Source organism: Cherax quadricarinatus, chromosome 62 (genome assembly GCF_038502225.1).
Source record: "Cherax quadricarinatus isolate ZL_2023a chromosome 62, ASM3850222v1, whole genome shotgun sequence".
NCBI lineage: Eukaryota > Metazoa > Arthropoda > Malacostraca > Decapoda > Parastacidae > Cherax > Cherax quadricarinatus.
Genome location: NC_091353.1, coordinates 23,603,247 through 23,627,099, shown reverse-complemented (window position 1 = coordinate 23,627,099; position 23,853 = coordinate 23,603,247). Strand labels below are relative to the sequence as shown.

The following is a 23,853-nucleotide window of genomic DNA, read 5'->3' as shown; positions in this document are numbered from 1 at the left end:
AAGAGCAGATGCAGCCCTGCCAGAAGACTCCTGTTTAGATCCATCAGTGTATATAACTTGTGATAACTTATTACTACCAGCTAGGTGAGAAATTTCTTCTTGAGCAGTTGCTTTAACAAGTGATTTAAGGAAGGGATTACTAGCAATGAGCTTCTTGGGATGGACTTGCAGGTATGTGATATTAACCCATAAATAGTCCAAGGAGATTGACCTTCAAATTCATAGTGCTACAAAAGTAGATCTACTTTTTTTTACATATTTTCAAATATAACAAAAAAAATGTAGATAAAAGTTTTTTTTACACGTTTTCAAATGTAAAACAAAAAAGAAGATCTACATTTTTTACATACTTTCAGATGTTGAAAAAACGTATATATACGTTTGGACCATTTAAGGGTTAAATGAACACATCGTCCTTGGAGGGGTGAAATGCTCATTGTCTACGAATCCTTTAAAACTATTGCACCTAAAATTCAAACATTACTGGGTCAGTGTGTACACACAAATGAGACAACTCCACTACACAACCTGTTCTCGTTGGAGTACCGCAGAGTAGTGTCCTTGGCCCACTTTTCTTTTTCATTTACATCAATGACCTCCCAGTGCATCAAAGCTCTTTAAACCCATTTTATTTGCAGATGACACTACTTATGTCTTCTCTCACTCAAACCCAACCATACTAACAGACACTGTAAATGATGAACTTCTCAATGTATCTACTTGGATGATTACCAACAAACTTACTCTTAATATAGACAAAACCTACTTCATGCTATTTGGAAACAGAGCTTCAAATGTATAGCTAAACATATTGATAAATGGTTCACCCATTTCAAGACACACTGAGTGCAAATTTCTAGGTCTCCACCTTGACTACAGACTCAAATTCCAAACCCACATACAGCAAATATCTAGGAAAGTCTCCAAAAAAGTAGGGATCCTATCAAAAATACGGTACTATGTACAGTACCCCAAAAGGCCCTTCTTGCTCTTTACCACTCTCTCATTTACCCTTACCTCACCTATGGTATTTGTGCATGGGGCTCAACCACAGCAAATCACCTTAAACCTTGAATAACCCAACAAAAAGCTGTAGTGCGATTGATTACTAACTCCTGCACTAGACAGCATACTCCACTGCTTTTCAAGAGTCTTCACTTGCTTAATATACAAAACATCCACACTTATTATTGTGCCTGCTACATACACAGAACACTATACTCAAATATATACCCTTCTCTCAAACTACTACTTGATAACTATAACAAAGCACAGCCATAATACATGACACGAATCACTCTTCGATATCCCATGTGTCCATCTCTCCCTTTGCAAAAATGCTATGCACATAAAGGGCCCCAAAGATCTGGAATTCATTACCAGAACACACTAAAGGGTTTAAGGCCTTACTTAGAAATCACCTCATCACCCAAAATTAACCAAACACTTTTCTTAATACTGTACCTACCAGTTACTCGAAAGCTACCCAAAAAACTTCTGAATAATTTATTGCTGCTCAACTATTTGATAATTTGCTTCGAACTTAAAATTGTTTCAATTTCATTATTGTATATTGCTGATGATTGCTCAGCCATTTACTCGTTACTTCAAACTTATAAGCATTTCAGACTCTTGTTTATTTATTTAATGTCTTTGCAAACAGTACATTGAGATTGTGTATATACAGTATCAGGCTTAAGCCAGGTTTCTGTGAGTGTGATAATTGATATACAGTGGAACCTCAAAAATCGAACTTAATATGTTCCAGGAGCTAGTTTTAAATTCGAAAAGTCTGAAATTCGAAGCCATATTTCCCATAAGAAATAATGGAAATACAATTAATCCGTTCCAGAAACACAAAAATATTCACACAAAAAATACATTTTATAGAGATTAATTACAGTTTTACATACAACAAATATTATAGTTTTTAATTATGTATAGTAATACATATAAAATAACATTTTTACTTACCTTTATTGAAGATTGGTGATGGCATCTGGAAGATAGGGAGGAGGAGAGAGGGAGTTGGGGTTAGTGTTTGGAAGGAGAATCCCCTTCCAGGTAAAGCCCTCTCTGGGGTTACTTCCCTTCTCTGTCTTTTAATGCCACTAGGACCAGCTTGAGAGTCACTGGACCCCTGTCTCACAAAATAACTGTCCACAGTCCTCTGTTTCTGGTGCCTCTTTAACATATCCCTAAAATGGGACATGGTTCTGTCACTGAACTTGTTGCAAAGATGGCTTGTTTCAGCTTGCTCAGGGTGGTACTTCTGCACAAACATTTGGACATCATTCCACTTGACACAAATCTCCTTAATCTTTGAAGAAGGCACCTCATCCACTCCCTATATTAACACCTTTTGCAACATCAGCTTCCTTGATTTGTTCTTACTTCGACAGGATAGAACCGATGGTCGAGTTGTTTTTCCCATACATCCTGGCAAGCTCAACAAGTCTCACACCACTCTCATACTTCTGTATTATTTCCTTCTTCACATCTATGGTGTTTCTCACTTTCTTTACCACAGGGGTACCACTAGCAAGTTTCTTTGGGCCCATGGCAGCTTATTTCAGTCCCACAAGCACTAAACACAACAAAATGCACCTACCATCCGACTTACGACCGAGTTTGGTTCCGAGAAGCCGGTCGTAAGTCGAAATGGTCGTAAGTCGAACTTTACTACTGAATATCAACAAAACATTTTTGTAATGACTTTATTTTATTGTTTTATTTTGTTATTTCATGTTTTACTTTACTTTTTATGCCGTTAGCACTGTATTTTATACTGTAAGGTTTAGGATAAACACTGTGTACAACACAAATAGTCGTTTATTTCCCAGAAATTTGGCATAAAAAACATGGTCGTAAGTCGAGTGGTTGCAAGTCGAGCAGGTCGTAAGTCGGATGGTAGGTGTAATCGTAAAATGTGTGAATGAGAGCGCAGGTTAGTGTTCACTCAAGCATGAACAAAGCTAGACTGCTCACGGCGCCTGCGCAGGGACGCGGACAGAGCGGGTGGCAGACAGGTCCCGTACCCGGCGGTCCGAAAATAGGGCCGCGTTCGATAATAGGGACACTGTCCAAAAAAATGTTCCTATTTTCGAAACGTTAGATATGTGATACGTTCGATTTTTGAGGTTCCACTGTATTGGAATGAAGGGAACTGAGTAATGCTGTGAGGTCATCATAATGTTTGCTCAAGGATCTGACATTGTAGTTAAAGATGGTCATGTTATTGTTTGCACTGAGTAATGTCTTTGCTTGGTCTGCTGTGTAGTAATTATAGTTACTGGTTGATTTATGTAATTCATTTTGTAAAAAGTTTACATCAGGATCTATGCCTGTAATCATAGGATGAGAGTAATTTTACAAACTAGATTTTCTGAGTAAAATGATATAAGATTTATATTGAATCTACAACTAGACTTATGACTAAGACACTATGATTAATCTAAAATTTGTAAAAATTTGAAGGAAAAAGGGATTATTACAGAATTAATAATTCAGTTATAACACCTTAATTATTTTAACAAGTGAGTTTATGAACTACAGTAGATATTTACAGTTAAAATAAAGGAGTTAATGGATATAATAGTAAAAGAATGTATTAAAAGTAAAATCAGTAGCACCTGAGGTAGTGTATAGCACCTGGAATATTTTAATGGCAAAATAGTCAACTTATTACACTTTAGCCCCTGAGAATAGCACTTTGATTATTTTAACAATTGTGAATATATGAACTGAGGTAGTTATTTAAAGTTAAAATAAAGGAGAAAATATATAAGGGACTAAATTAAATAATGGTGAACAAAGTTCAATGGACAGATAATCACTATGATATAATGGCAAAATAGTGAACTTATTACACTTTAGCACCTGAGAATAGCACCTTGATTATTTTAACAATTGTGAATATATGAACTAAGGTTGTTATGTAAAGCTAAAATAAAGGAGAAAAAAATGTAGGGACTAAATTAACCCTTTGAGGGTTTTGGTCGTACTAGTACGTCTTACGCGTAGGGGTTTTTGACGTACTAGTACTCATAAATTCTAGCGGCCTCAAATCTAGTGGGAGAAAGCTGGTAGGCCTTCATATGAAAGAATGGGTCTATGTGGTCAGTGTGCACAGTCTAAAAAAAATCCTGCAGCACACAGTGCATAATGAGAAAAAAAAAACTTTGACCATTTTTTTTGAATAAATCAGCGACTTTGCAGTGTATTTTCGTATGGTATTTATTGTTGTATTCTAGTTTTCTTGGTCTCATTTTATAGAATGGAAGACATATTACAGAAATTGAGATGATTTTGACTGGTTTTACAATGAAAGGTGCCTTGAAATTGAGCTCAAAGTAGCAGAAATGTTCGATTTTTACCAAACTTCAAAAGTAAACAAATCGTGCCAAGTGTGCAATACACGTCAACTGGTGAGTCTAATATTCTTTCACAAGTGCACCAATAATATTTTTACCATTTTTTACACTAATGCAGTAGTCTGCATAACAGTAAATCTTATATTTTTTGTGAAAATAAAAATTCAAAGTGGAAAGCAAAAGAATATAAGAGGGGCCTTGAGACGTGACTAATGACTAGAGGAAATGTCATTTTAGTGCCAGGAATGTCTTTCTTGTTTATTCTGGACCCTATTCGGAAATTGGCATCTTTTGAAATTTGTGTGAAATTGGCAAAATTGCTAAATTCTGACCACTGTACTGGATAGTTGAATTTCATAAATGGGTGGTTTCTTGCACCCATTCGATAGACAAAATGGAGTTCTAGCGAAATATTCATGTTTTTTGTCGACTAGTACAGTGAAATTGGCCGAAAATAGGGCTCAAAGTGGGCAAAATCGCCGATGCGTAAACATCGCCGAGACCGCTAACTTTGCGAGAGCATAATTCCGTAAGTTTTCTATCAAATTTCAAACTTTTGGTGTCTTTATGATCGGGAAAAGATTCTCTATCATTTCATAAGAGAAAATAATTTTTTTTTTTTTAAATTTGGCCGACCCTGAGAACGAGTTTCGGAGAGGGCCTGTCGACCCTCAAAGGGTTAAGTAATGGTAAACAAAGTTCAATGGACAGATAGTCACTATGATATAATATTGATTTGAGAGTAAGATCTGATTTGTAATGTATAAGAAGTTGAACAATGTATTGCACTATAAAAGGTAGAGAAATATGAGGTAGCTGGTACTAGCTAGGAAAAGATAGTTTTGGGACTCACACAATAATGTAATTGGAATATACACTAATTGCTCACACAATATAAAGGGGATGAAAATAGTAGTGGTAAGCTGAATTAAATAGACAGGTAGCAACCATGAATAACATTAATTTCGAGTAAGATTTGACTTGCAACACAAAATTATGAGCAATAAAAGCAATTAAAAAATAAAAAGTATTTGAGGTAGCTGGTACAGTAATAGCTAGTAAAAGAAAGAATAATGCACAATAATGTAGTAGTAAATAATAATAATGCACAATAATATAATAGTAATGTACACTATATGCACCACACGTGCATATAGTGTACATTACCCGTTGTTGTACATTGCCCGTTGTTGTACATTGCCCGTTGTTGTTTATAATATATATCAATGATCTTGATGAGGGAATTACTAGTGATATGAGCAAATTCGCCGATGACACAAAGATAGGTAGGATAATTGATTCAAACGTAGATGTTAGGGAACTTCAAGAGGATTTAAACAAACTCTATTCTTGGTCAGAAAAGTGGCAGATGCAGTTCAATGTAGTTAAATGCAAGGTTCTGAAGCTCGGGAGTGTCGATAACCCTAGCACTTATACGTTAAATGATGTAGAACTTAGCCATACAGATTGTGAAAAGGACTTAGGGGTTATGGTGAGCAGCAACCTTAACCCTTTGACTGTTTCAGGCCCCTCTCTGAAACTGTCATTCTATGTCGCCAAATATTAAAAAAAAAAAAAAATTATTTTTTCTTATGAAAATGTTAAGATTATTTTTCTGAGTGTTTTAGTCCAAAAAAAAAAATTTTTGCCATCGGTACTTACCGAGATATAGAGCCGTGAAGTTTGCAGAAAATGAGCCGCGTATGGCAACAGCGGCGACTGCCGCTCACCCGGTAAACTTTAGTTTACTTGTAATTGAAGGTTTTTTGTTTTTTTCACTATTTTATTTTTTCACATAACTTATGTGGCCTATGAGACCAAAGTAAGGTGCAATGTACATATATACACTCGTTGTATACAACACAATAAGCACACAAACATAATTATCAATATATTGTTTACAAAACTTGTTTACAAAAAACAAACAATCATCCTCCTCCTCCTTCTCCTCCTCCTCCTCCTCCTCCTCCTCCTCCTCCTCCTCCTCCTTCTCCTTCTCCTCCTCCTCCTCCTCCTCCTTCTCCTCCTCCTCCTCCTCCTCCTTCTTCTCCTCCTTCTCCTCCTCCTCCTCCTCCTCCTCCTCCTCCTCCTCCTTCTCCTCCTTCTCCTCCTTCTTCTCCTCCTCCTTCTCTTCCTCCTTGTCTTGTGTGCGAGTGTGTGGCTTATAATTGTTTTGAGTCAGAAGTCGGCAGCTGTCAAAGTGACATATTGTCTCATTACTCACTCCCCCTCCCGCCTGTCAAAACAATGGGGTCGGATGCTGCTTCCCCTCCTCCATTCTATCTAATTATCTTTCTCCCTCATTCTATATCTTTCAATCTGTCTCTCTTTCTATCTGTCTGCCTATCTCTGTCTTACAGGTACACATAAATACAAGTATACATAGTGTAAATTACCTAGGATAACCCAAGAAATCCAGACAAAGTGCTATACTCTGCTTGAAGATGTGAGTAAACGTGATGACACAGTCTTGTGGCTCTCTCTGAGACAGAGAGCTAGATGGACAGACAGGGAGCTTGACAGACAGGCAAATAGACAGACAGAAATGTTTGTGTACCAGCAAAAACAAAGGGAGGGCGATGGTCATGTAATATTTCCTTATCAGCTCTACCCTCGTTTACGCTCATCAAAGTCAGCTCTTATCAGATGTTATCTCCCCTTATCTTGTCACTGTCATGGGGTGGACTCTTTTTTTTCTTGCTTCAAGGGAACAATATTATTACATCTTCTTCTTCTTCCTCCTCCTCTTCTCCTCCTCCTCCTCCTCCTCTTCCTCCCCTCCTCCTCCTCTTCCTCCCCTCCTCCTCCTCCTCTTCCTCCCCTCCTCCTCCTCCTCTTCCTCCCCTCCTCCCCCTCCTCCCCCTCCTCCCCCTCCTCCTCCTCCATTGCTTTTAGTCTCAAACTCCTCCAAATCATGAAATTGATCTTCACTGACACTTCCATCTGTGTTAGAGCATCACTTGGGAAGAGAAGAGTCCCAGATTTGCTGGGGAATCACATATTTCTTACCGCTAGACATGCTGAAAAAGGACAACTGAAATGGCATTCCCACAATGCACCACTGGCTCCCCGATTTTTTTTATATGGTGCACACTGACCATGGAGACCCATTCTCTCACATGTGGGCCTACCAGCTTTCTCCTGCTTGATTTGAAGCTGCTAGAATTTATGCGTATGTATAAATACGTCAGAAACATTGGCTCGTAAGACGTATTTATACGTCGGAAACAGTCAAAGGGTTAAACCAAGACAGCAATGCCTAAGCGTACGTAATAAGGCAAATAGATTACTGGGATTTATATCAAGAAGTGTAAGCAACAAAAGTCCAGAGGTCATACTGCAGCTTTATACATCATTAGTAAGGCCTCACCTAGATTATGCAGCTCAATTCTGGTCTCCATATTACAGAATGGACATAAATTCGTTAGAAAACATTCAGTGTAGGATGACTAAATTAATACATAGCATTAGAAATCTTCCTTATGAAGAAAGATTGAAGACTCTTAAGTTACATTCACTTGTTAGACGAAGAATGAGGGGAGACCTGATCGAAGTGTATAAGTGGAAGATAGGTATTGATAAAGGAGATATTAACCCTTTGAGGGTCGACAGGCCCTCTCAGAAACTCGTTCTCAGGGTCGGCCAAATTTAAAAAAAAAAATAATTTTTTCTTATGAAAAGATGGAGACTCTTTTCCCGATCATAATGACACCAAAATTATGAGATTTGATGAAAAACTTATGGAATTATGTTCTCGCGAAGTTAGCGGTCTCGGCGATGTTTACGCATCGGTGATTTTGCCCAATTTGAGCCCCATTTTCGGCCAATTCCTCTGTACTAGTCGACAAAAAACATGAATATTTTGCTAGAACTACATTTTTTCTATTGAATGAGTGCAAGAAACCACCCATTTACCATTTTCAACTATCCAATACAGTGGTCAGAATTTACCAATTTTGCCAATTTCACACAAATTTAAAAAAATGCCAATTTCCGAATAGGGTCCAGAACAAACAAGAAATACATTCCTGGCACTAAAATGACATTTCTTCTGTTCATTAGTCACGTCTCAAGGCCCCTCTTACATTCTTTTGCTTTCCACTTTGAATTTTTATTCTCACGAAAAATAGAAGATTTACTGTTATGCAGACTACTGCATTAGTGTAAAAAATGGTATAAATCATATTGGCGCACTTGCAAAAGAATGTTAGACTCACCAGTTGACGTGTATTGGACGCTTGGCATGATTTGTTTACTTTTGAACTTTGGTAAAAATCGAACATTTCTGCTACTTTGAGCTCAATTTCAAGGTACTTTTCATTGTAAAACCAGTGAAAATCATCTCGATTTCTGTGATATGTATTCCATTCTATAAAATGAAACCAAGACAACTAGAATACAACAATAAATACCATACGAAAATACAGTGCAAAGTCGCTGTTTTATGCCCAAAAAATGGTGAAAGTTTTTTTTTCTCATTATGCACTGTGTGCTGCAGGATTTTTTTTATACTGTGCACACTGACCACATAGACCCATTCTTTCATATGGAGGCCTACCAGCCTTTTCCCGCGAGATTTGACGGTGCTAGAATTTATGCGTACTAGTACGTCAAAAACCCCTACGCGTAAGACGTACTAGTACGACCAAAACCCTCAAAGGGTTAATAAGGTCTTGAGGATATCTCTCCAAGAGAGAACCCACAGTAATGGATTCAAATTAGAGAAGCTTAGATTTAGAAAGGACATAGGAAAGTACAGTGGACCCCCGCATAGCGACTTTAATCCGTGCAAGAGGGCTCTTTGTTATGCGAAATGATTGGTATGCGAATGAATTTTCCCCATAAGAAATAATGGAAATCAAATTAATCCGTGCAAGACACCCAAAAGTATGAAAAAAAAAAATTTTTACCACATGAAATGTTAATTTTAATACACACATATTGAAAAAGGCATGCACAATTACATGACACTTACTTTTATTGAAGATCTGGTGATGATTGATGGGATGGGAGGAGGGGAGAGAGAGTGTTAGTGTTTAGAAGGGGAATCCCCTTCCATTAAGACTTGAGGTGTCGAGTCCTTTTCTGGGGTTACTTCCCTTCTTCTTTTAATGCCACTAGGACCAGCTTCAGAGTCACTGGACTTCTTTCAATCTAAGAGGAAACAGCACCAAGGCCAGCAAGAAAACACCGAAAAATCAACTATTCAACAAGTGTAGTCAGGAGGACGCCGGCCCAGCAACCACCCCACTCACCACAACTCAAGGCGACACCACAACAATAACAACAAACATGGCTGCCGCCAGCCCATCCTCCCCTCTCTTCCCCGGATTCAACCTACCAAGTAGTCTCTCAGGTATGACCAACGATCCAGATACCCTAAAGACATGCATCTCCAACTTAGTCATTGAAAATATGAATCTTCGAGAGACGCTAACAAAACAAGACACCAGGATGACACAACTCGAAAACAAAATCCTCAGTCTTGAACAAAAGTTATCAACACCTGGAATGACTAACTGTGACAAGACCATTCAAACAGTCATAGATAGCCATACCCAACAAATAATATCTCTTAATACAAAGGTTGAAGAAGCAGTAAAACAATGGAAGAACAACTTAGATAACCAGTTCAGTGACTACTTTGCTCTCCAAGAAGATAAAACTGAGCAAGATAAACTATCGGACGCAGTAATAGTTAACAGTCCACTTTTTCCCAGTGATATGAACCAAACAAACAGTAAAGAAATTACTCTGCAGATCATAAAGGACCAAACTAGTGTTATTGTACCAGAGTCTGAAATAAAAGAAGCCAGGTTACTAGGATCCCATGGTAGAAAAAGTGTTATGCTTAGATTCCACTCACATGACAGGAAAAAAGACTTAATTATTGCATCTATTAAAGTAAAGAAAGAGGTATACATAAACGAGTGTCTTACCAAAAAACGTCAGAACCTCCTGTATAGAGTCAGAAAACTTAAGCGAGAGAATAATGACACAATACACCAATGCTTCACACGGGATGGGAAAATTCTAGTTAGGAAAACAAATGTAGGTCAACTGTACACAATCACGAACGAGAATGATCTATCACGATTTCTCAGGGATACTAATCTTACAGAGAATAACTAAACAATGTCCAACTTAAAAGCCTACGTAGTGTAGTGTATGTTTTGCTCCATTATTGTTCAAATTTCATTGTACAATCTCTTAGTAATTAAATAATCAACTACCTCATTTTGTGATTTTACTAGTAAGCATAAATCACCTTATGTGATTTTCTTATTTACTATTGTTCGCTTGAACATTAGCTGAATTGATACTTTCTCTGTCCATATTACTACCTCTTATTTTTTTAAATACTATCAATTGATATTACTTACTAAAATTAATAAATATCATTTTTACTAAAATTTCTATTTACTCTTAACATTTTTGACATTTAATAACCATTACTTGTCTAATTACCTTTACCTGTTTTAATACCACATTTACTATCCTAGATTACTCTTAATTACCTTGTACTGCCATATAACCTCAAGTATAACTACCAGTGCAATATTGAATGAAATAAACATTACTTTTTCACTTTTTTGTAATCATTATTACTTACTAAAATTTTATTAAACACCATATTTACTACCAGTCAATTTTACTTTTGTACATTAAACATTATTTTATACTTCCCATAACATTTTGTTGCCAAATTTTCAAGTTTTTATATTCAACCCCAACCTTTGTATTATCCTTTGTACCTGTGTACCTGGGTACCTGTCTACCATCTTACTATCATATTATAACCAAGACATTACCATTGTGATTTTTTACTATTATTCTTTTGGTACTTTAATTGTGAATTTTATTTTGTCAATTTAAATCTATAGTTATAATCTTGATCTTGTCAACAACCTATACCAGACTCTAGTGCAATTGCAAGTACCATTTCAAATTGTATTTTTATATTATAAGTTTATATTATAATTCCTACCATCTGTCCATTTAACTTTGCTTACCATTACTTAATTTTAGTCCCTTATATATTTTCTCCTTTATTTTAGCTTTATATAACTATCCTAGTTTATATATCCACAATTGTTAAAATAATCAAGGTGCTATTCTCAGGTGCTAAAGTAGAATAAGTTCACAATTTTGCCATTATATTCCAAAGCTCATTTATTTGATTACCACTTTATTGTTCACCACAACCTATATTAGTCCCTTTTTATTATAATTTTAAACTATAATTCTAACTTTAAAAAATTACCTTTATAGTACTACCTACTATCATATTCCCAAGCTCTATTATATGATCATCACTTTATTTGTATTAGTCCCTTAGCTCATTATTTTACATTTGTTAAATAATTCAGGTGCTCTTTTTTAGCTTAAGACTATTTACTTTGTTTTATACTTAATTCTAACTATAGATTCACTACAAATCTTATGATTACAAGCATTGATCCTGATACCAACCTCTTATTTAATGACTTAAATGAATCAAACAGTTACTGTAATTACTACACTGCAGAACAATCAAAGGCACTTCTCAGTGCCAACAACAACATAACTATCTTTAACTACAATATCAGATCTTTAAGCAAGCATTACGATGACCTCATAGCATTACTAAATTCCTTACATGCCAATATGTCCATCATTACACTAACTGAAACCTGGCTAAAGCCTGATAGTACAGATGTCTATGCCATTCCTGGTTACACAGCCATACACAACTGTAGGCCAGACCAACAAGGGGGTGGCACAGCCATATACTACTCAGACCAACTAGAATGTATCACTAATACTTGCACAAGGGATGAACATGGGGAATATATAATAGCTAAATTCAAATCCAAATACCTACAAAAACCTCTCACATTGATAAACATCTACAGAGTTCCACAGTCAAACATTAGCCAATTTAGTCAAAATCTAGGAAGTATGATAACTGATGCACGCATGAACAAAGATCACTTACTACTCTCAGGTGACTTCAATATAAATCTCCTGCAAGACCAGGACCCACACGTTACTGAATTCACAAACACAATGAGTAACTGTATGTTACTACCAACAGTAACAAAACCTACAAGAGTTACAGAGACTAGTGTTTCCCTACTTGACCACATCTGGACCAACACCATATCCCCTTTAAAATCAGGCATAATTACAGATAATACCACAGACCACTACCCTACTTTCCTCATAACAACTCTTGGTAAACTACCCCAAGACACTACTAAAGTCACCTTCAGACTTCACAATGAGGCAGCCATTAATAACTTCACAACAGCATTAGCAAACATTGATTGGCACACTGAGCTAGAAATCTATACAGATATTGACGAATGTATTAATAATTTTCTAAAAAAGACCCAATACCTCTATAACAAGCACTGCCCTAAAAAAACTAAACAGATGACAGCAAAGAGACTGAACAGTCCCTGGCTAACACCCAGCATTCTCAAATCCATAAATACAAAACACCAATATGAAAAGCAGTACAGAATGGGTCACATAACCAGAGACCAAACAAAACGTTACTCGTCAATCCTAACCAGCCTGATAAGAAGGGCAAAAAAATTGTATTATGAGAACAGATTATCCAACTTACGAGGTGATATAAAAAAGACCTGGAAAACCCTATCAGAAATTCTGGGAACAAAAAAGATATCACGAAATAGCGAAATAAAATTAGCAAAATCAGATGAACCCCAACTCCCACCAACAGAAACAGCAAACAGACTCAATGATTTCTTCTCCACTATAGGACAAAACCTTGCCAATAAAATCCCAAGCTCAGATACCCCACCAAATGACTACCTCACCGGCAACTACCCGAACACACTGTTCCTAGCTCCGACTAACCCATACGAAGTCTCCCTTATTATCAATGCACTAAAAAACAAGGCAGGAGATTTAAGTACCTTACCACCCTTTATATACAAAAAAGTGTCACAAGTGCTATCTCCAATCATTGCAACACTCTTTAACAAATCCATTGAATCCTCCACCTTCCCTACAGTACTCAAAATAGCAAGGGTCACCCCGATCCACAAAGGAGGAGACCAAACAGAGTTGAATAACTATAGGCCAATATCCAACTTACACCCTCTCTCAAAAATCTTCGAAAAATTAATTCATAAACGAATCTACTCCTACCTTATCTCCCAAAACATACTCAACCCCTGCCAGTTTGGATTCAGGCCTAATAAAAATACTAATGATGCTATTATACACATGCTAGAACATATATACACTGCAATAGAGAAAAAAGAAGTCCCACTGGGGATCTTCATTGACTTACGTAAAGCTTTTGATACAGTTGACCATGACTTGCTCCACGTAAAATTGTCACACTATGGTATAAGAGGGCACTCCCTCAACTACCTCAAGTCATACCTCAGCAACAGAAGCCAATATGTGTACGCAAATGGGGCAAACTCTTCTGCGCAACCAATTACAGTTGGTGTCCCACAGGGAAGTGTCCTTGGCCCTCTTCTCTTTCTCCTATACATAAATGACCTTCCAAATGCTTCGCAATTACTCAAACCCACACTATTTGCAGATGACACTACATACGTCTTCTCTCACCCGAGCCCAGTCACACTAGCCAATACTGTAAATACCGAATTACAGAAAATATCTACCTGGATGAGGACTAACAAACTTACACTAAACATTGACAAAACCTACTTCATTCAGTTTGGTAACAGAGCTACAGATGTCCCTCTTAACATAATGATAAACGGATCACCTATCACAAAGCTAACAGAGGGAAAATTCTTAGGAATCCACCTTGATAATAGACTCAAATTTCATACACATATACAACAAATTTCTAAGAAAATTTCCAAGACTGTAGGCATACTATCGAAGATACGGTACTATGTTCCACAGTCAGCCCTCCTGGCCCTATATCACTCTCTTATTTACCCCTATCTCACCTATGGAATTTGTGCATGGGGCTCAACAACAATTAACCATCTCAGACCACTAATTACCCAACAAAAGGCTGCAGTTAGAATGATAACAAATTCTCACTACAGGCAGCACACTCCACCAATATTCAATACACTAAACCTACTCACCATACAAAACATCCATACTTATTACTGCACCTATTACATACATAGAACACTTAACTCTGATATTAACCCTCCCCTCAAACATCTCCTTGCCAACCTCAACAGAACACATGACCATAACACAAGGCACAGATCACTCTTTGATGTTCCTCGTGTTCATCTCACACTATGCAAAAACTCAATGCACATAAAAGGCCCTAAAATCTGGAATTCATTACCTGTAAATATAAAAGAAACACTACCTGTTTATAAATTCAAGTCTCTACTCAAAGATCACTTACTCACCCAAAACCAAATAAATACTGAATAACTGAACCTTATAAATTGTATATCTTAAATGTTTCTCACAATTATATCACATAAATGTTAAACCTAAAACCGAATCTAACTTTATTATTTTTTAAATACACTACCTAACAGAATCCTTCATATGACCTGTCTTTGTAATACTCACTTGTGCTTTATAGTAATCTGTTTACATTAATGTTTTATCACTGACTTCATCATTGCTTAGTTAATCTTAAGTTAATTTTAAGCCAGCCCGTAATGCTATGCATAGTATAAGTGGCTTTGGCATACTGCTCTTATCTGTATTTTTTTTTTTTTTTTTGTACCTCTGTATGTGTGCACAAATTTATAATAAATAAATAAATAAATAAACATTGTCAGTGTACAGGTTGCCAACACGGCTTGCAATAGCTGTGTGAGGGTGATTTTCATCCATGAAGGTTTGCACTTCAAGCCACTTTGCACAGATTTCCTTAATCTTTGTAGTAGGCAACTTCTTCAATTTCTCTCTCCCCTCCTCTGAACCAGTTTCCTCAGGTGTGGCCTCTTGCTGTTGAAGTTGATCTATCAGCTCATCAGTGGTTAGTTCTTCATTGTCCTCCTCCACCAACTCTTCCACATCCTCCCCACTAACCTCCAACCCCAAGGACTTTCCCAATGCCACAATGGATTCCTCAACTGGCATAATCCTCTCAGGGTTAGCCTCAAACCCTTCAAAATCCCTTTTGTCTACACATTCTGGCCACAGTTTCTTCCAAGCAGAGTTCAAGGTCTTCTTAGTCACTCCCTCCCAAGCCTTACCTATAAGGTTTACACAATTGAGGATATTAAAGTGCTCTCTCCAAAACTCTCTTAGAGTCAGTTGAGTTTCTGAGGTCACTACAAAGCACCTTTCAAACAGAGCTTTTGTGTACAGTTTTTTGAAGTTTGCGATAACCTGCTGGTCCATGGGCTGCAGGAGAGGAGTGGTATTAGGAGGCAAAAACTTCACCTTAATGAATTTCATGTCCCCATAAAGTCGCTCTGCCACGTCTGTAGGATGACCAGGGGCATTGTCTAACACCAGGAGGCACTTAAGTTCTAATTTCTTTTCAGTTAGGTAATCTTTCACATTGGGGGCAAATGCATGGTGTAACCAGTCATAGAAAAAGTCCCTAGTGACCCATGCCTTACTGTTTGCCCTCCACAGCACACACAAATTCTCCTTGAGGACATTCTTTTGCCTGAACGGTCTGGGAGTTTCAGAGTGATACACTAATAAAGGCTTCACTTTGCAATCACCAGTAGCATTGGAACACATCAACAAAGTAAGCCTGTCTTTCATAGGCTTATGTCCTGGGAGTGCCTTTTCCTCCTGAGTAATGTAGGTCCTGCTTGGCATTTTCTTCCAAAACAGGCCTGTTTCATCACAATTAAACACTTGTTCAGGTTTCAGTCCTTCACTGTCTATGTACTCCTTGAATTCCTGCACATATTTTTCAGCTGCTTTGTGGTCCGAACTGGCAGCCTCACCATGCCTTATCACACTATGTATGCCACTACGCTTCTTAAATCTCTCAAACCAACCTTTGCTGGCCTTAAATTCACTCACATCATCACTAGTTGCAGGCATTTTTTTAATTAAATCCTCATGCAACTTCCTAGCCTTTTCGCTTATGATCGCTTGAGAAACGCTATCTCCTGCTAGCTGTTTTTCATTTATCCACACCAATATGAGTCTCTCAACATCTTCCATCACTTGCGATCTCTGTTTCGAAAACACAGTTAAACCTTTGGCAAGAACAGCTTCCTTGATTGCCTTTCTGTTGCCCACAATAGTAGCGATGGTTGATTTGGGTTTCTTGTACAACCTGGCCAGGTCGGCGACACGCACTCCACTTTCATACTTATCAATGATCTTTTTCTTCATCTCTATTTTAATTCTTACCCTTATTGCTGTAGGGTGGCACTAGAAGCTTTCTTGGGGCCCATGGTCACTTATTTGGCAGATAAAATCACCAAAAACACTGTAATAATACGAAATGTTCCGATTGTATGCTTGGATGTTACCGCGGAGGCAGGCTGGTAAACAATGCCACCAGCGGCACATGTGAGGCTGGCTAAGGGCGCACATTGTTCGTGTCTCGGACGAAGAGCGGTGAGCGGGTTTTTGAGCGGTATGCGAGGCAAATTTTTTGCGATAAAAGTGAGCGGTATGCGGATTGTACGTTATGTGATGCCGACGGTATGCGGGGGTCCACTGTATTGGTTTGGAAATAGGGTAGTTGATGAGCAGAACAGTCTACCTAGTTGGGTTATTGAGGCTAAAACCTTGGGTAGTTTTAAATTTAGACTGGATAAGTACATGAGTGGGAGGGGTTGGATTTGAGTGGGACTTGCACATCAGAGCTTATTCTTGGGTAGCATTGAAAATTGGGTTGGGCAAATGTTTTGTTAGTGGGATGAATTGTAAAGGGCCTGCCTAGTATGGGCCAACAGGCCTGCTGCAGTGTTACTCCTTTCTTATGTTCTTATGTATGTGTTAAGGACACTTATCTAATCTGTTACAGAAATGTTAGCTTTTCTAAGGAAGGTAGAGAAATCATGTTCATTTGAGATGGTGTATTGTTGTCCTGTTGAAGATTTTCCAATTAGTATTTTCTCATCTCGAGTGAAACACTGATGTACACCTACCATCCGACTTACGACCGAGTTCGGTTCTGAGAAACCGGTCGTAAGTCGAAATGGTCGTAAGTCGAACTTTACTACTGAATATGATAAAACATTTTTGTAATGACTTTATTTTATTGTTTTATTTTGGTATTTCATGTTTTACTTTACTTTTTATGTTAGTACTGTATTTTATACTGTAAGGTTTAGGATAAACACTGTGTACAACACAAATAGTTGTTTATTTCACAGAAATTTGGCATAAAAAACACGGTCGTAAGTTGAGTGGTCGTAAGTCGAGCAGGTCGTAAGTCAGATGGTAGGTGTATTTTGTTTTCCTGTTTAAGTTTTCTCAACCTGAACAGAAGGTTTTGACGTTTTCTCGTTAGACACTCGTTGATGTACACTCCATTTTTCATTGTAATTGCTGATTTAATTAAGTTCTTTCTTTTATCATATGAATGAAGTCTGATCATGATACTGTGTTTACTACCTTGTTTTCCTAACAAACGTGTTTCTTAGATTTCATTGTTTTGCACGATAACTTGTACATGGTTCTGTATTATCCTGATAGCAGTTTCTTTGCACTGTTCTTGGGTTATGTCACTAGGAATGTGTGGACTGTTTATTATAACTGCATCAGACAACTTATCTTGTTCAGTTTTGTCATCTTGGAAATCAAGGTATTCATTCAGTCGAGTGTGCATTTTCTGATTCCAGTCCTTGATTGCTTCTTCAACCTTCATATTTAGTTGTTATTTGCTCAGTGTGACTGGCTGTTGCTGTTTTCAGAGTATTTTCTGTGTCAGCACTTCCCGAGGTAATCTTCTCTTCAAGGTTTTGGATCTTGTTCTTGAGGTTGGTTATCTTGGATTCTCGTCGCGCAAGTGTTGCTTTAATATCTTTGATTTCGTTTTCTAGAGCAACGATGTAGTCCCTGATATTGTCAGGAATAATCATATCTGAGTTATCATGGGTGAGTCCTTTGAAGGGAGTGGAGTTGGAGGGGGAGTCAACCATGTTTGTTGTTGTTCTCTGGGTGGCAGTGGTGAGGGGGGTTGATGATACACCGGCGTCCTGCTGGGTAGACAAGTTGAGTTCTAGGGTCCTTGGTGTTATTCTTTTCTTACTGCTGTTGTTTCTTCTGCAATATCATTTCATAGTATCACTAAAGTTGATACTGTGTAGCTATGGAGGAGAAGGCTTGATTTCCCTGAGCTTGGGTTAAGTGATCTTTGTTTTAAAATGTACAGCGAAACCCTGTTCCAGCAGCTAGGCCTAAATGCGAAATGGCCTAAAGGCAAAGCAATATTTCCCATAAGAAATAATGTAAATAAAATTAATCCATTCCAGACCCACAAAAATATTCACAAAAAATACATTTTTTAAATAACTACAGTTTTACATACACACATCACAAATAAATACATATACATTATATGCATGTAGATACATTAAAATTTAAATAAATATTTAGAATAACATTCACTTACCTTTATTGAAGAGACTTGCTGGCTTCTGGAAGATAGGGAGGAGGAAAGAGAGAGGACTTACTGTTTGGAAGAGGAATCTCCTTCCATAAAGACTTTAGGTAACAAGTCCTTATCTGGGGTTACTTCCCTTCTTTGTCCTTTAAGACCACTAGGACCAGCTTGAGAGGCACTGGACTCCTGTCTCACAAAATAACTGTCAAGAGTGATTTGTTTCTGGCATCTCTTTAAGATTTCCCTGAAGTGGAACAAGGTTTTGTCAAGTAACATGTTGCATATATGGCATGTTTCAGCTTGGTCAGGGTGGTGTTAATCTACAAAAGCTTTCACCCTAGTCCACATTGCACATATCTCTTTAATCTCTGAAGAAGGCACCTCCTTCACAGCCTCTTCCTCCTCCTCTGAGGCAAGTTCCTGAGCTGTGGTCTGATGCTGTTCCATTTGAAACTCTTGCAGTTCCTCAATGGTTAGCTCTTCTCTGTGGTCCTACACCAACTCTTCCACATTCTCTCCACTCACCTCCAGCCCCATGGACTTGCCCAATGCCACAATACCTTCCACAACAGTCAGAGGGTTGGCAGGGTCAGGGTCAGCCTCAGACTCCCTCCCAAGCCTTACCTATAAGGCTTATGCAGTGGAGGATACTGAAGTGCTTCCTCCAGAACTTTTAGGGTCAGCTGAGTGTCTGAGGTCACTTCAAAGCACCTTTCAAACACTGCTTTGCTGTAGAGTTTTTTTGAAGTTACAAATGACCTGCTGGTCCATGAGCTGGAGGAGTGGAGTAACTGCCTTTACTACACAGCATCACAAGCCAGCACTATCCTAAACAATGCTAAAAGTCTATCAGTACTTAACTACAACATCAGGTCCTTAAGCAAACACTATGATGACATTCTGGCACTCCTTGAATCACTAAAGACACCCTTCTCCTGCATTATTCTTACTGAGACCTGGCTTAAGCAGGACACAATAGATATCTACCATCTACCAGGATACACAGCAATCCACAACTGTAGACCATACCAAGTTGTGGGTGGTATTGCAATCTATTACTCTAACCAATTATCTTGTATTAGCACCACTTGCTTTAGTGATGAATATGGAGAATACATTTTTGCAAATTTTACTATAAAAAACCTTAAGACGCCTATAACAATCGGTGCCATTTACCGGATACCCCACACAAACATCCCAAATTTCAGTGAGAAATTAAAGGAACTAATAACAAACAGACAAATGAATAAGCACCACCTTCTCTTAGCTGGAGACTTCAACATCAACCTTGGCCTACTAGATGATCAGCCTGTAACTGATTTCATCAACAATATGAACAACACACTTCTCATACCAGCAATAACTAAACCAACCAGGCTCACTGAAACAAGTGCAACCGTAATACACCACATATGGACCAATATACTAGCCCCCCTTAAATCAGGGATAATCACAGATAGCACTACAGACCACTACCCTACCTTCCTCTTGACAAACATTAGTAAACCACCACTTGAATACAACAAAGTTTCATTTAGACTCCATGATGAGGCCTCAATAAGGAAGTTCACAGCTGACCTAGAGACTTGACTGGCCTACAGAATTCTCCAAGGCCAATGGTATTGATGACTGGACAGACATTTTTCTTAACAAATTATTTAGACTATACAACAAACATTGTCCTATAAAAACGAAACAGATCACAAACAAACGGTTTGGTTGCCCATGGCTAACCAGCACCATTCTGAAATCCATTTATAAGAAACACCAATATGAAAAGCAATATAGACAGGGCTTAATACACAAAGATATTCTTAAACACTATTCTTCAGTCCTCACCAAAGTAATAAAGAAAGCCAAACAACTATACTACTCCAGTAGATTCACTGACACAAGAGGAGATATAAAAAAGACCTGGAAAACACTCTCTCAGATTCTAGGGACCCACAAACTGAAAAAAAAAAAAAGAATATTGTCCTAACTAAACCTAATGAAACACCTCTGCATCCCACTGACACAGCTAACAAAATAAACGACTTCTTCTCAACCATAGGTTCTAATCTTGCCCATAAAATCCAATGTACCAATGCCCATGCCGGGGACTACCTAGATGGGAATTTCCCAAATTCCTTCTATCTTGCTCCAACTGAGCCCACGGAAGTCACCGAGATTATAAAATCACTTAAAAATAACTCAGGGAATCTGTCTCATGTCGCGCCATTATTGTACAAGAGAGCGGCCCATGTCCTCTCGCATGCTATCTCATTACTTTTTAACAAGTCACTAGAAACTAGCACCTTCCCGAAACTACTCAAGACGGCAAGGGTTACACCAGTACATAAAGGTGGTGACCCTACAGATTTAAATAACTATAGGCCAATATCAAACTTAACATTGCTATCCAAAATCTTTGAGAAACTCGTGCACAGGAGACTACGTATATTCATTTATAACAGCACAAAACATACTCAACCCCTGCCAATTTGGATTCAGGAAAAATAAAAGCACTAACGATGCAATCATAAAAATGCTAGATCTGCTTTACACAGCATTGGAAAATAAGGAATATCCACTAGGAATTTTTATTGACCTAAGAAAAGCTTTTGACACAGTAGACCACAGCATCCTACTCCACAAACTTGACCATTATGGTATAAGAGGCCATGCGCTTGCATATTTAAAATCTTACCTTACTAATAGGTATCAGTATGTCACCATTAAAGACACAGCATCAACAACACAGCCACTTGATACTGGAGTTCCGCAGGGAAGTGTCCTTGGTCCCCTGCTCTTCCTCATATACATCAATGATCTTCCTAACGTATCTCAACACCTGAACCCCATTCTCTTTGCTGACGACACGACTTATGTCATCTCTCACCCTAATCTTGCCACCCTCAACACCATTGTTAATGAGGAGCTGATCAAAATATCGACTTGGATGACAGCCAATAAACTTAGGCTTAACACTGACAAAACCTACTACATTATGTTTGGTAGCAGAGCAGGAGATGCGCAAATTAACATTAAGATCGACAACACTCTAATTGCCAGGCATAATAAGGGCAAATTCCTAGGCCTATACCTCGACAACAACCTGAACTTCAGCACCCATATCCAACACATAACCAAGAAAGTATCCAAAACGGTTGGGATCCTCTCCAAGATACGATACTACGTGCCGCAAACTGCCCTTCTCACACTATACCATTCACTTATGTATCCATACCTCACCTATGCTATCTGTGCTTGGGGTTCAACTGCAGCAACACACCTAAAGCCAATAATAACCCAACAAAAAGCCGCAGTATGAATAATCACTAAATCCCATCCCTGGCAACACACCCCCCCACTCTTCATAGATCTTAACTTACTCCCTGTTCAGTACATCCACACTACTACTGTGCAATCTACATCTACAGGACCTTAAATTCCAATATTAACCTTGACCTAAAATGCTTTCTTGATAGTTGTAGCAGAACCCACAGGCACAACACCAGACACAAACATCTCTATGACATTCCCCGTGTCCGACTAAACCTTTACCAAAATTCAATGTATATCAAAGGCCCTAAAATCTGGAACACCCTACCTGAAAATTCTAAAACTGCAGACACATTCATCACCTTCAAAACTACCATCGGAAAACATCTTATCTCCCTGATACACCCTGTCAACTAATTACACGAATACCACCTGGTGGTTAACACTTACACTCACTCACCCATTTGACCATAAACAGAAATGTCAATCTCAATCTCAAAATAATGAATCTTAACTAGTCATAAGTTGGTCTGTGATACTCCAATACTGAAACTATGTATAGTGCCAAAACTTAAAAGCATTCACATTTCTTAACTCACAAACTAGTATTTAGTCACTTAGCCATAATACCAACTTACCTCATAATTTTGTAATATTCTAAACTTAAGAATTAATTTAAGTCTGCCCGAAATGCCTAGCCATGCTAGGTGTTCTAGTGGTTACACTCTGTAATTATTATTTTACTACATGTAAACCACACAATAACCAAATTCTGTAAACTCTGCATTGTAATCCTTATAGAGAATAAACTTTGAATTTGAATTTGAATTGAATTTGTAGAACTTCTGTTATAAAATTGAAGTCCCTAGACAATAGGTCTTCCAAGTTCGGAGGATGAGCAGGAGCATTGTCCATTACCAGGAGGCACTTGAGTGGCAAATTATTTTCCAGGAGGTATTTTTTCACACTGGGGCCAAACACTTCATGGACCCACCCTTTGAAAATTTGCCTCATGACCCATGCCTTATTATTCGCTCTCCACAAGACACAATTTATTCTTGATGACATTGTTTTTCTTAAACACACTGGGATTTTCTGAGTGATACACAAGTAAAGGCTTCACTTTAAAATCACCACTAGCATTAGCACAAAACAAGAGTGAGCCTGTCTTTCATAGGCTTGTGTCCTGGCAGTGCCTTTTCCTCCTGAGTAATGTAGGTCTTCTTTGGCATTTTCTTCCAAACAGGCCTGTTTCGTCACAATTGAACACTTGTTGGGGTTTGAATTTTTCAGTCTCTACGTAACCCTTAAATTCACTCATGAAGTTTTCAGCCGCACGATGCCTGCGCAGGCAGGTGGACAGGTCTGGTACGCTGGCCGAAACCTGGGGCAACGGCTGAAACGCGGGACATAATTTGGCTGAGAAAAGCAGGTGAAACCCAAAGTGGCTGATTCCCAGGGCAGCCGAAACCCAGGGTTTCTCTGTACTAAATTGTAATTCTTCATATTGTAAGTTGTTTTAATTTGTTCTAAATTGTAATACAGTGGAACCCTGAGTTTTGGCCGCCCTGAGTATTGGCCACTTCATGTTTTGACCACTTTTTTCGGCCAGATTTTGTCCCATGTTTCGGCTGGCATACCAGACCTATCTGCTTGCCCATGCTTGCGCGCCTCCATGCACACGCGTCGTGAGCCAGTCTAGCACCG

The 23,853-nt window shown here is 38.2% G+C and overlaps 2 protein-coding genes across 2 annotated transcripts in view; one reads left to right on the top strand and one right to left on the bottom strand.

Annotated features, from left to right (window-relative positions):
• Window positions 1-19,329, bottom strand: part of Polr3A (RNA polymerase III subunit A) — a 194,849-nt gene extending 175,520 nt beyond the window's left edge. The window contains exon 1 of the mRNA XM_070098524.1: window positions 19,219-19,329. Within this exon, the coding sequence (XP_069954625.1) occupies window positions 19,219-19,329 (111 nt within the window). The remainder of the gene's footprint in view (window positions 1-19,218) is intronic.
• The window catches only part of LOC128687221 (protein D2), a 215,972-nt gene that overhangs the window by 1,991 nt on the left and 190,128 nt on the right, over window positions 1-23,853 (top strand). The gene's annotated exons all lie outside the window — the stretch shown is intronic.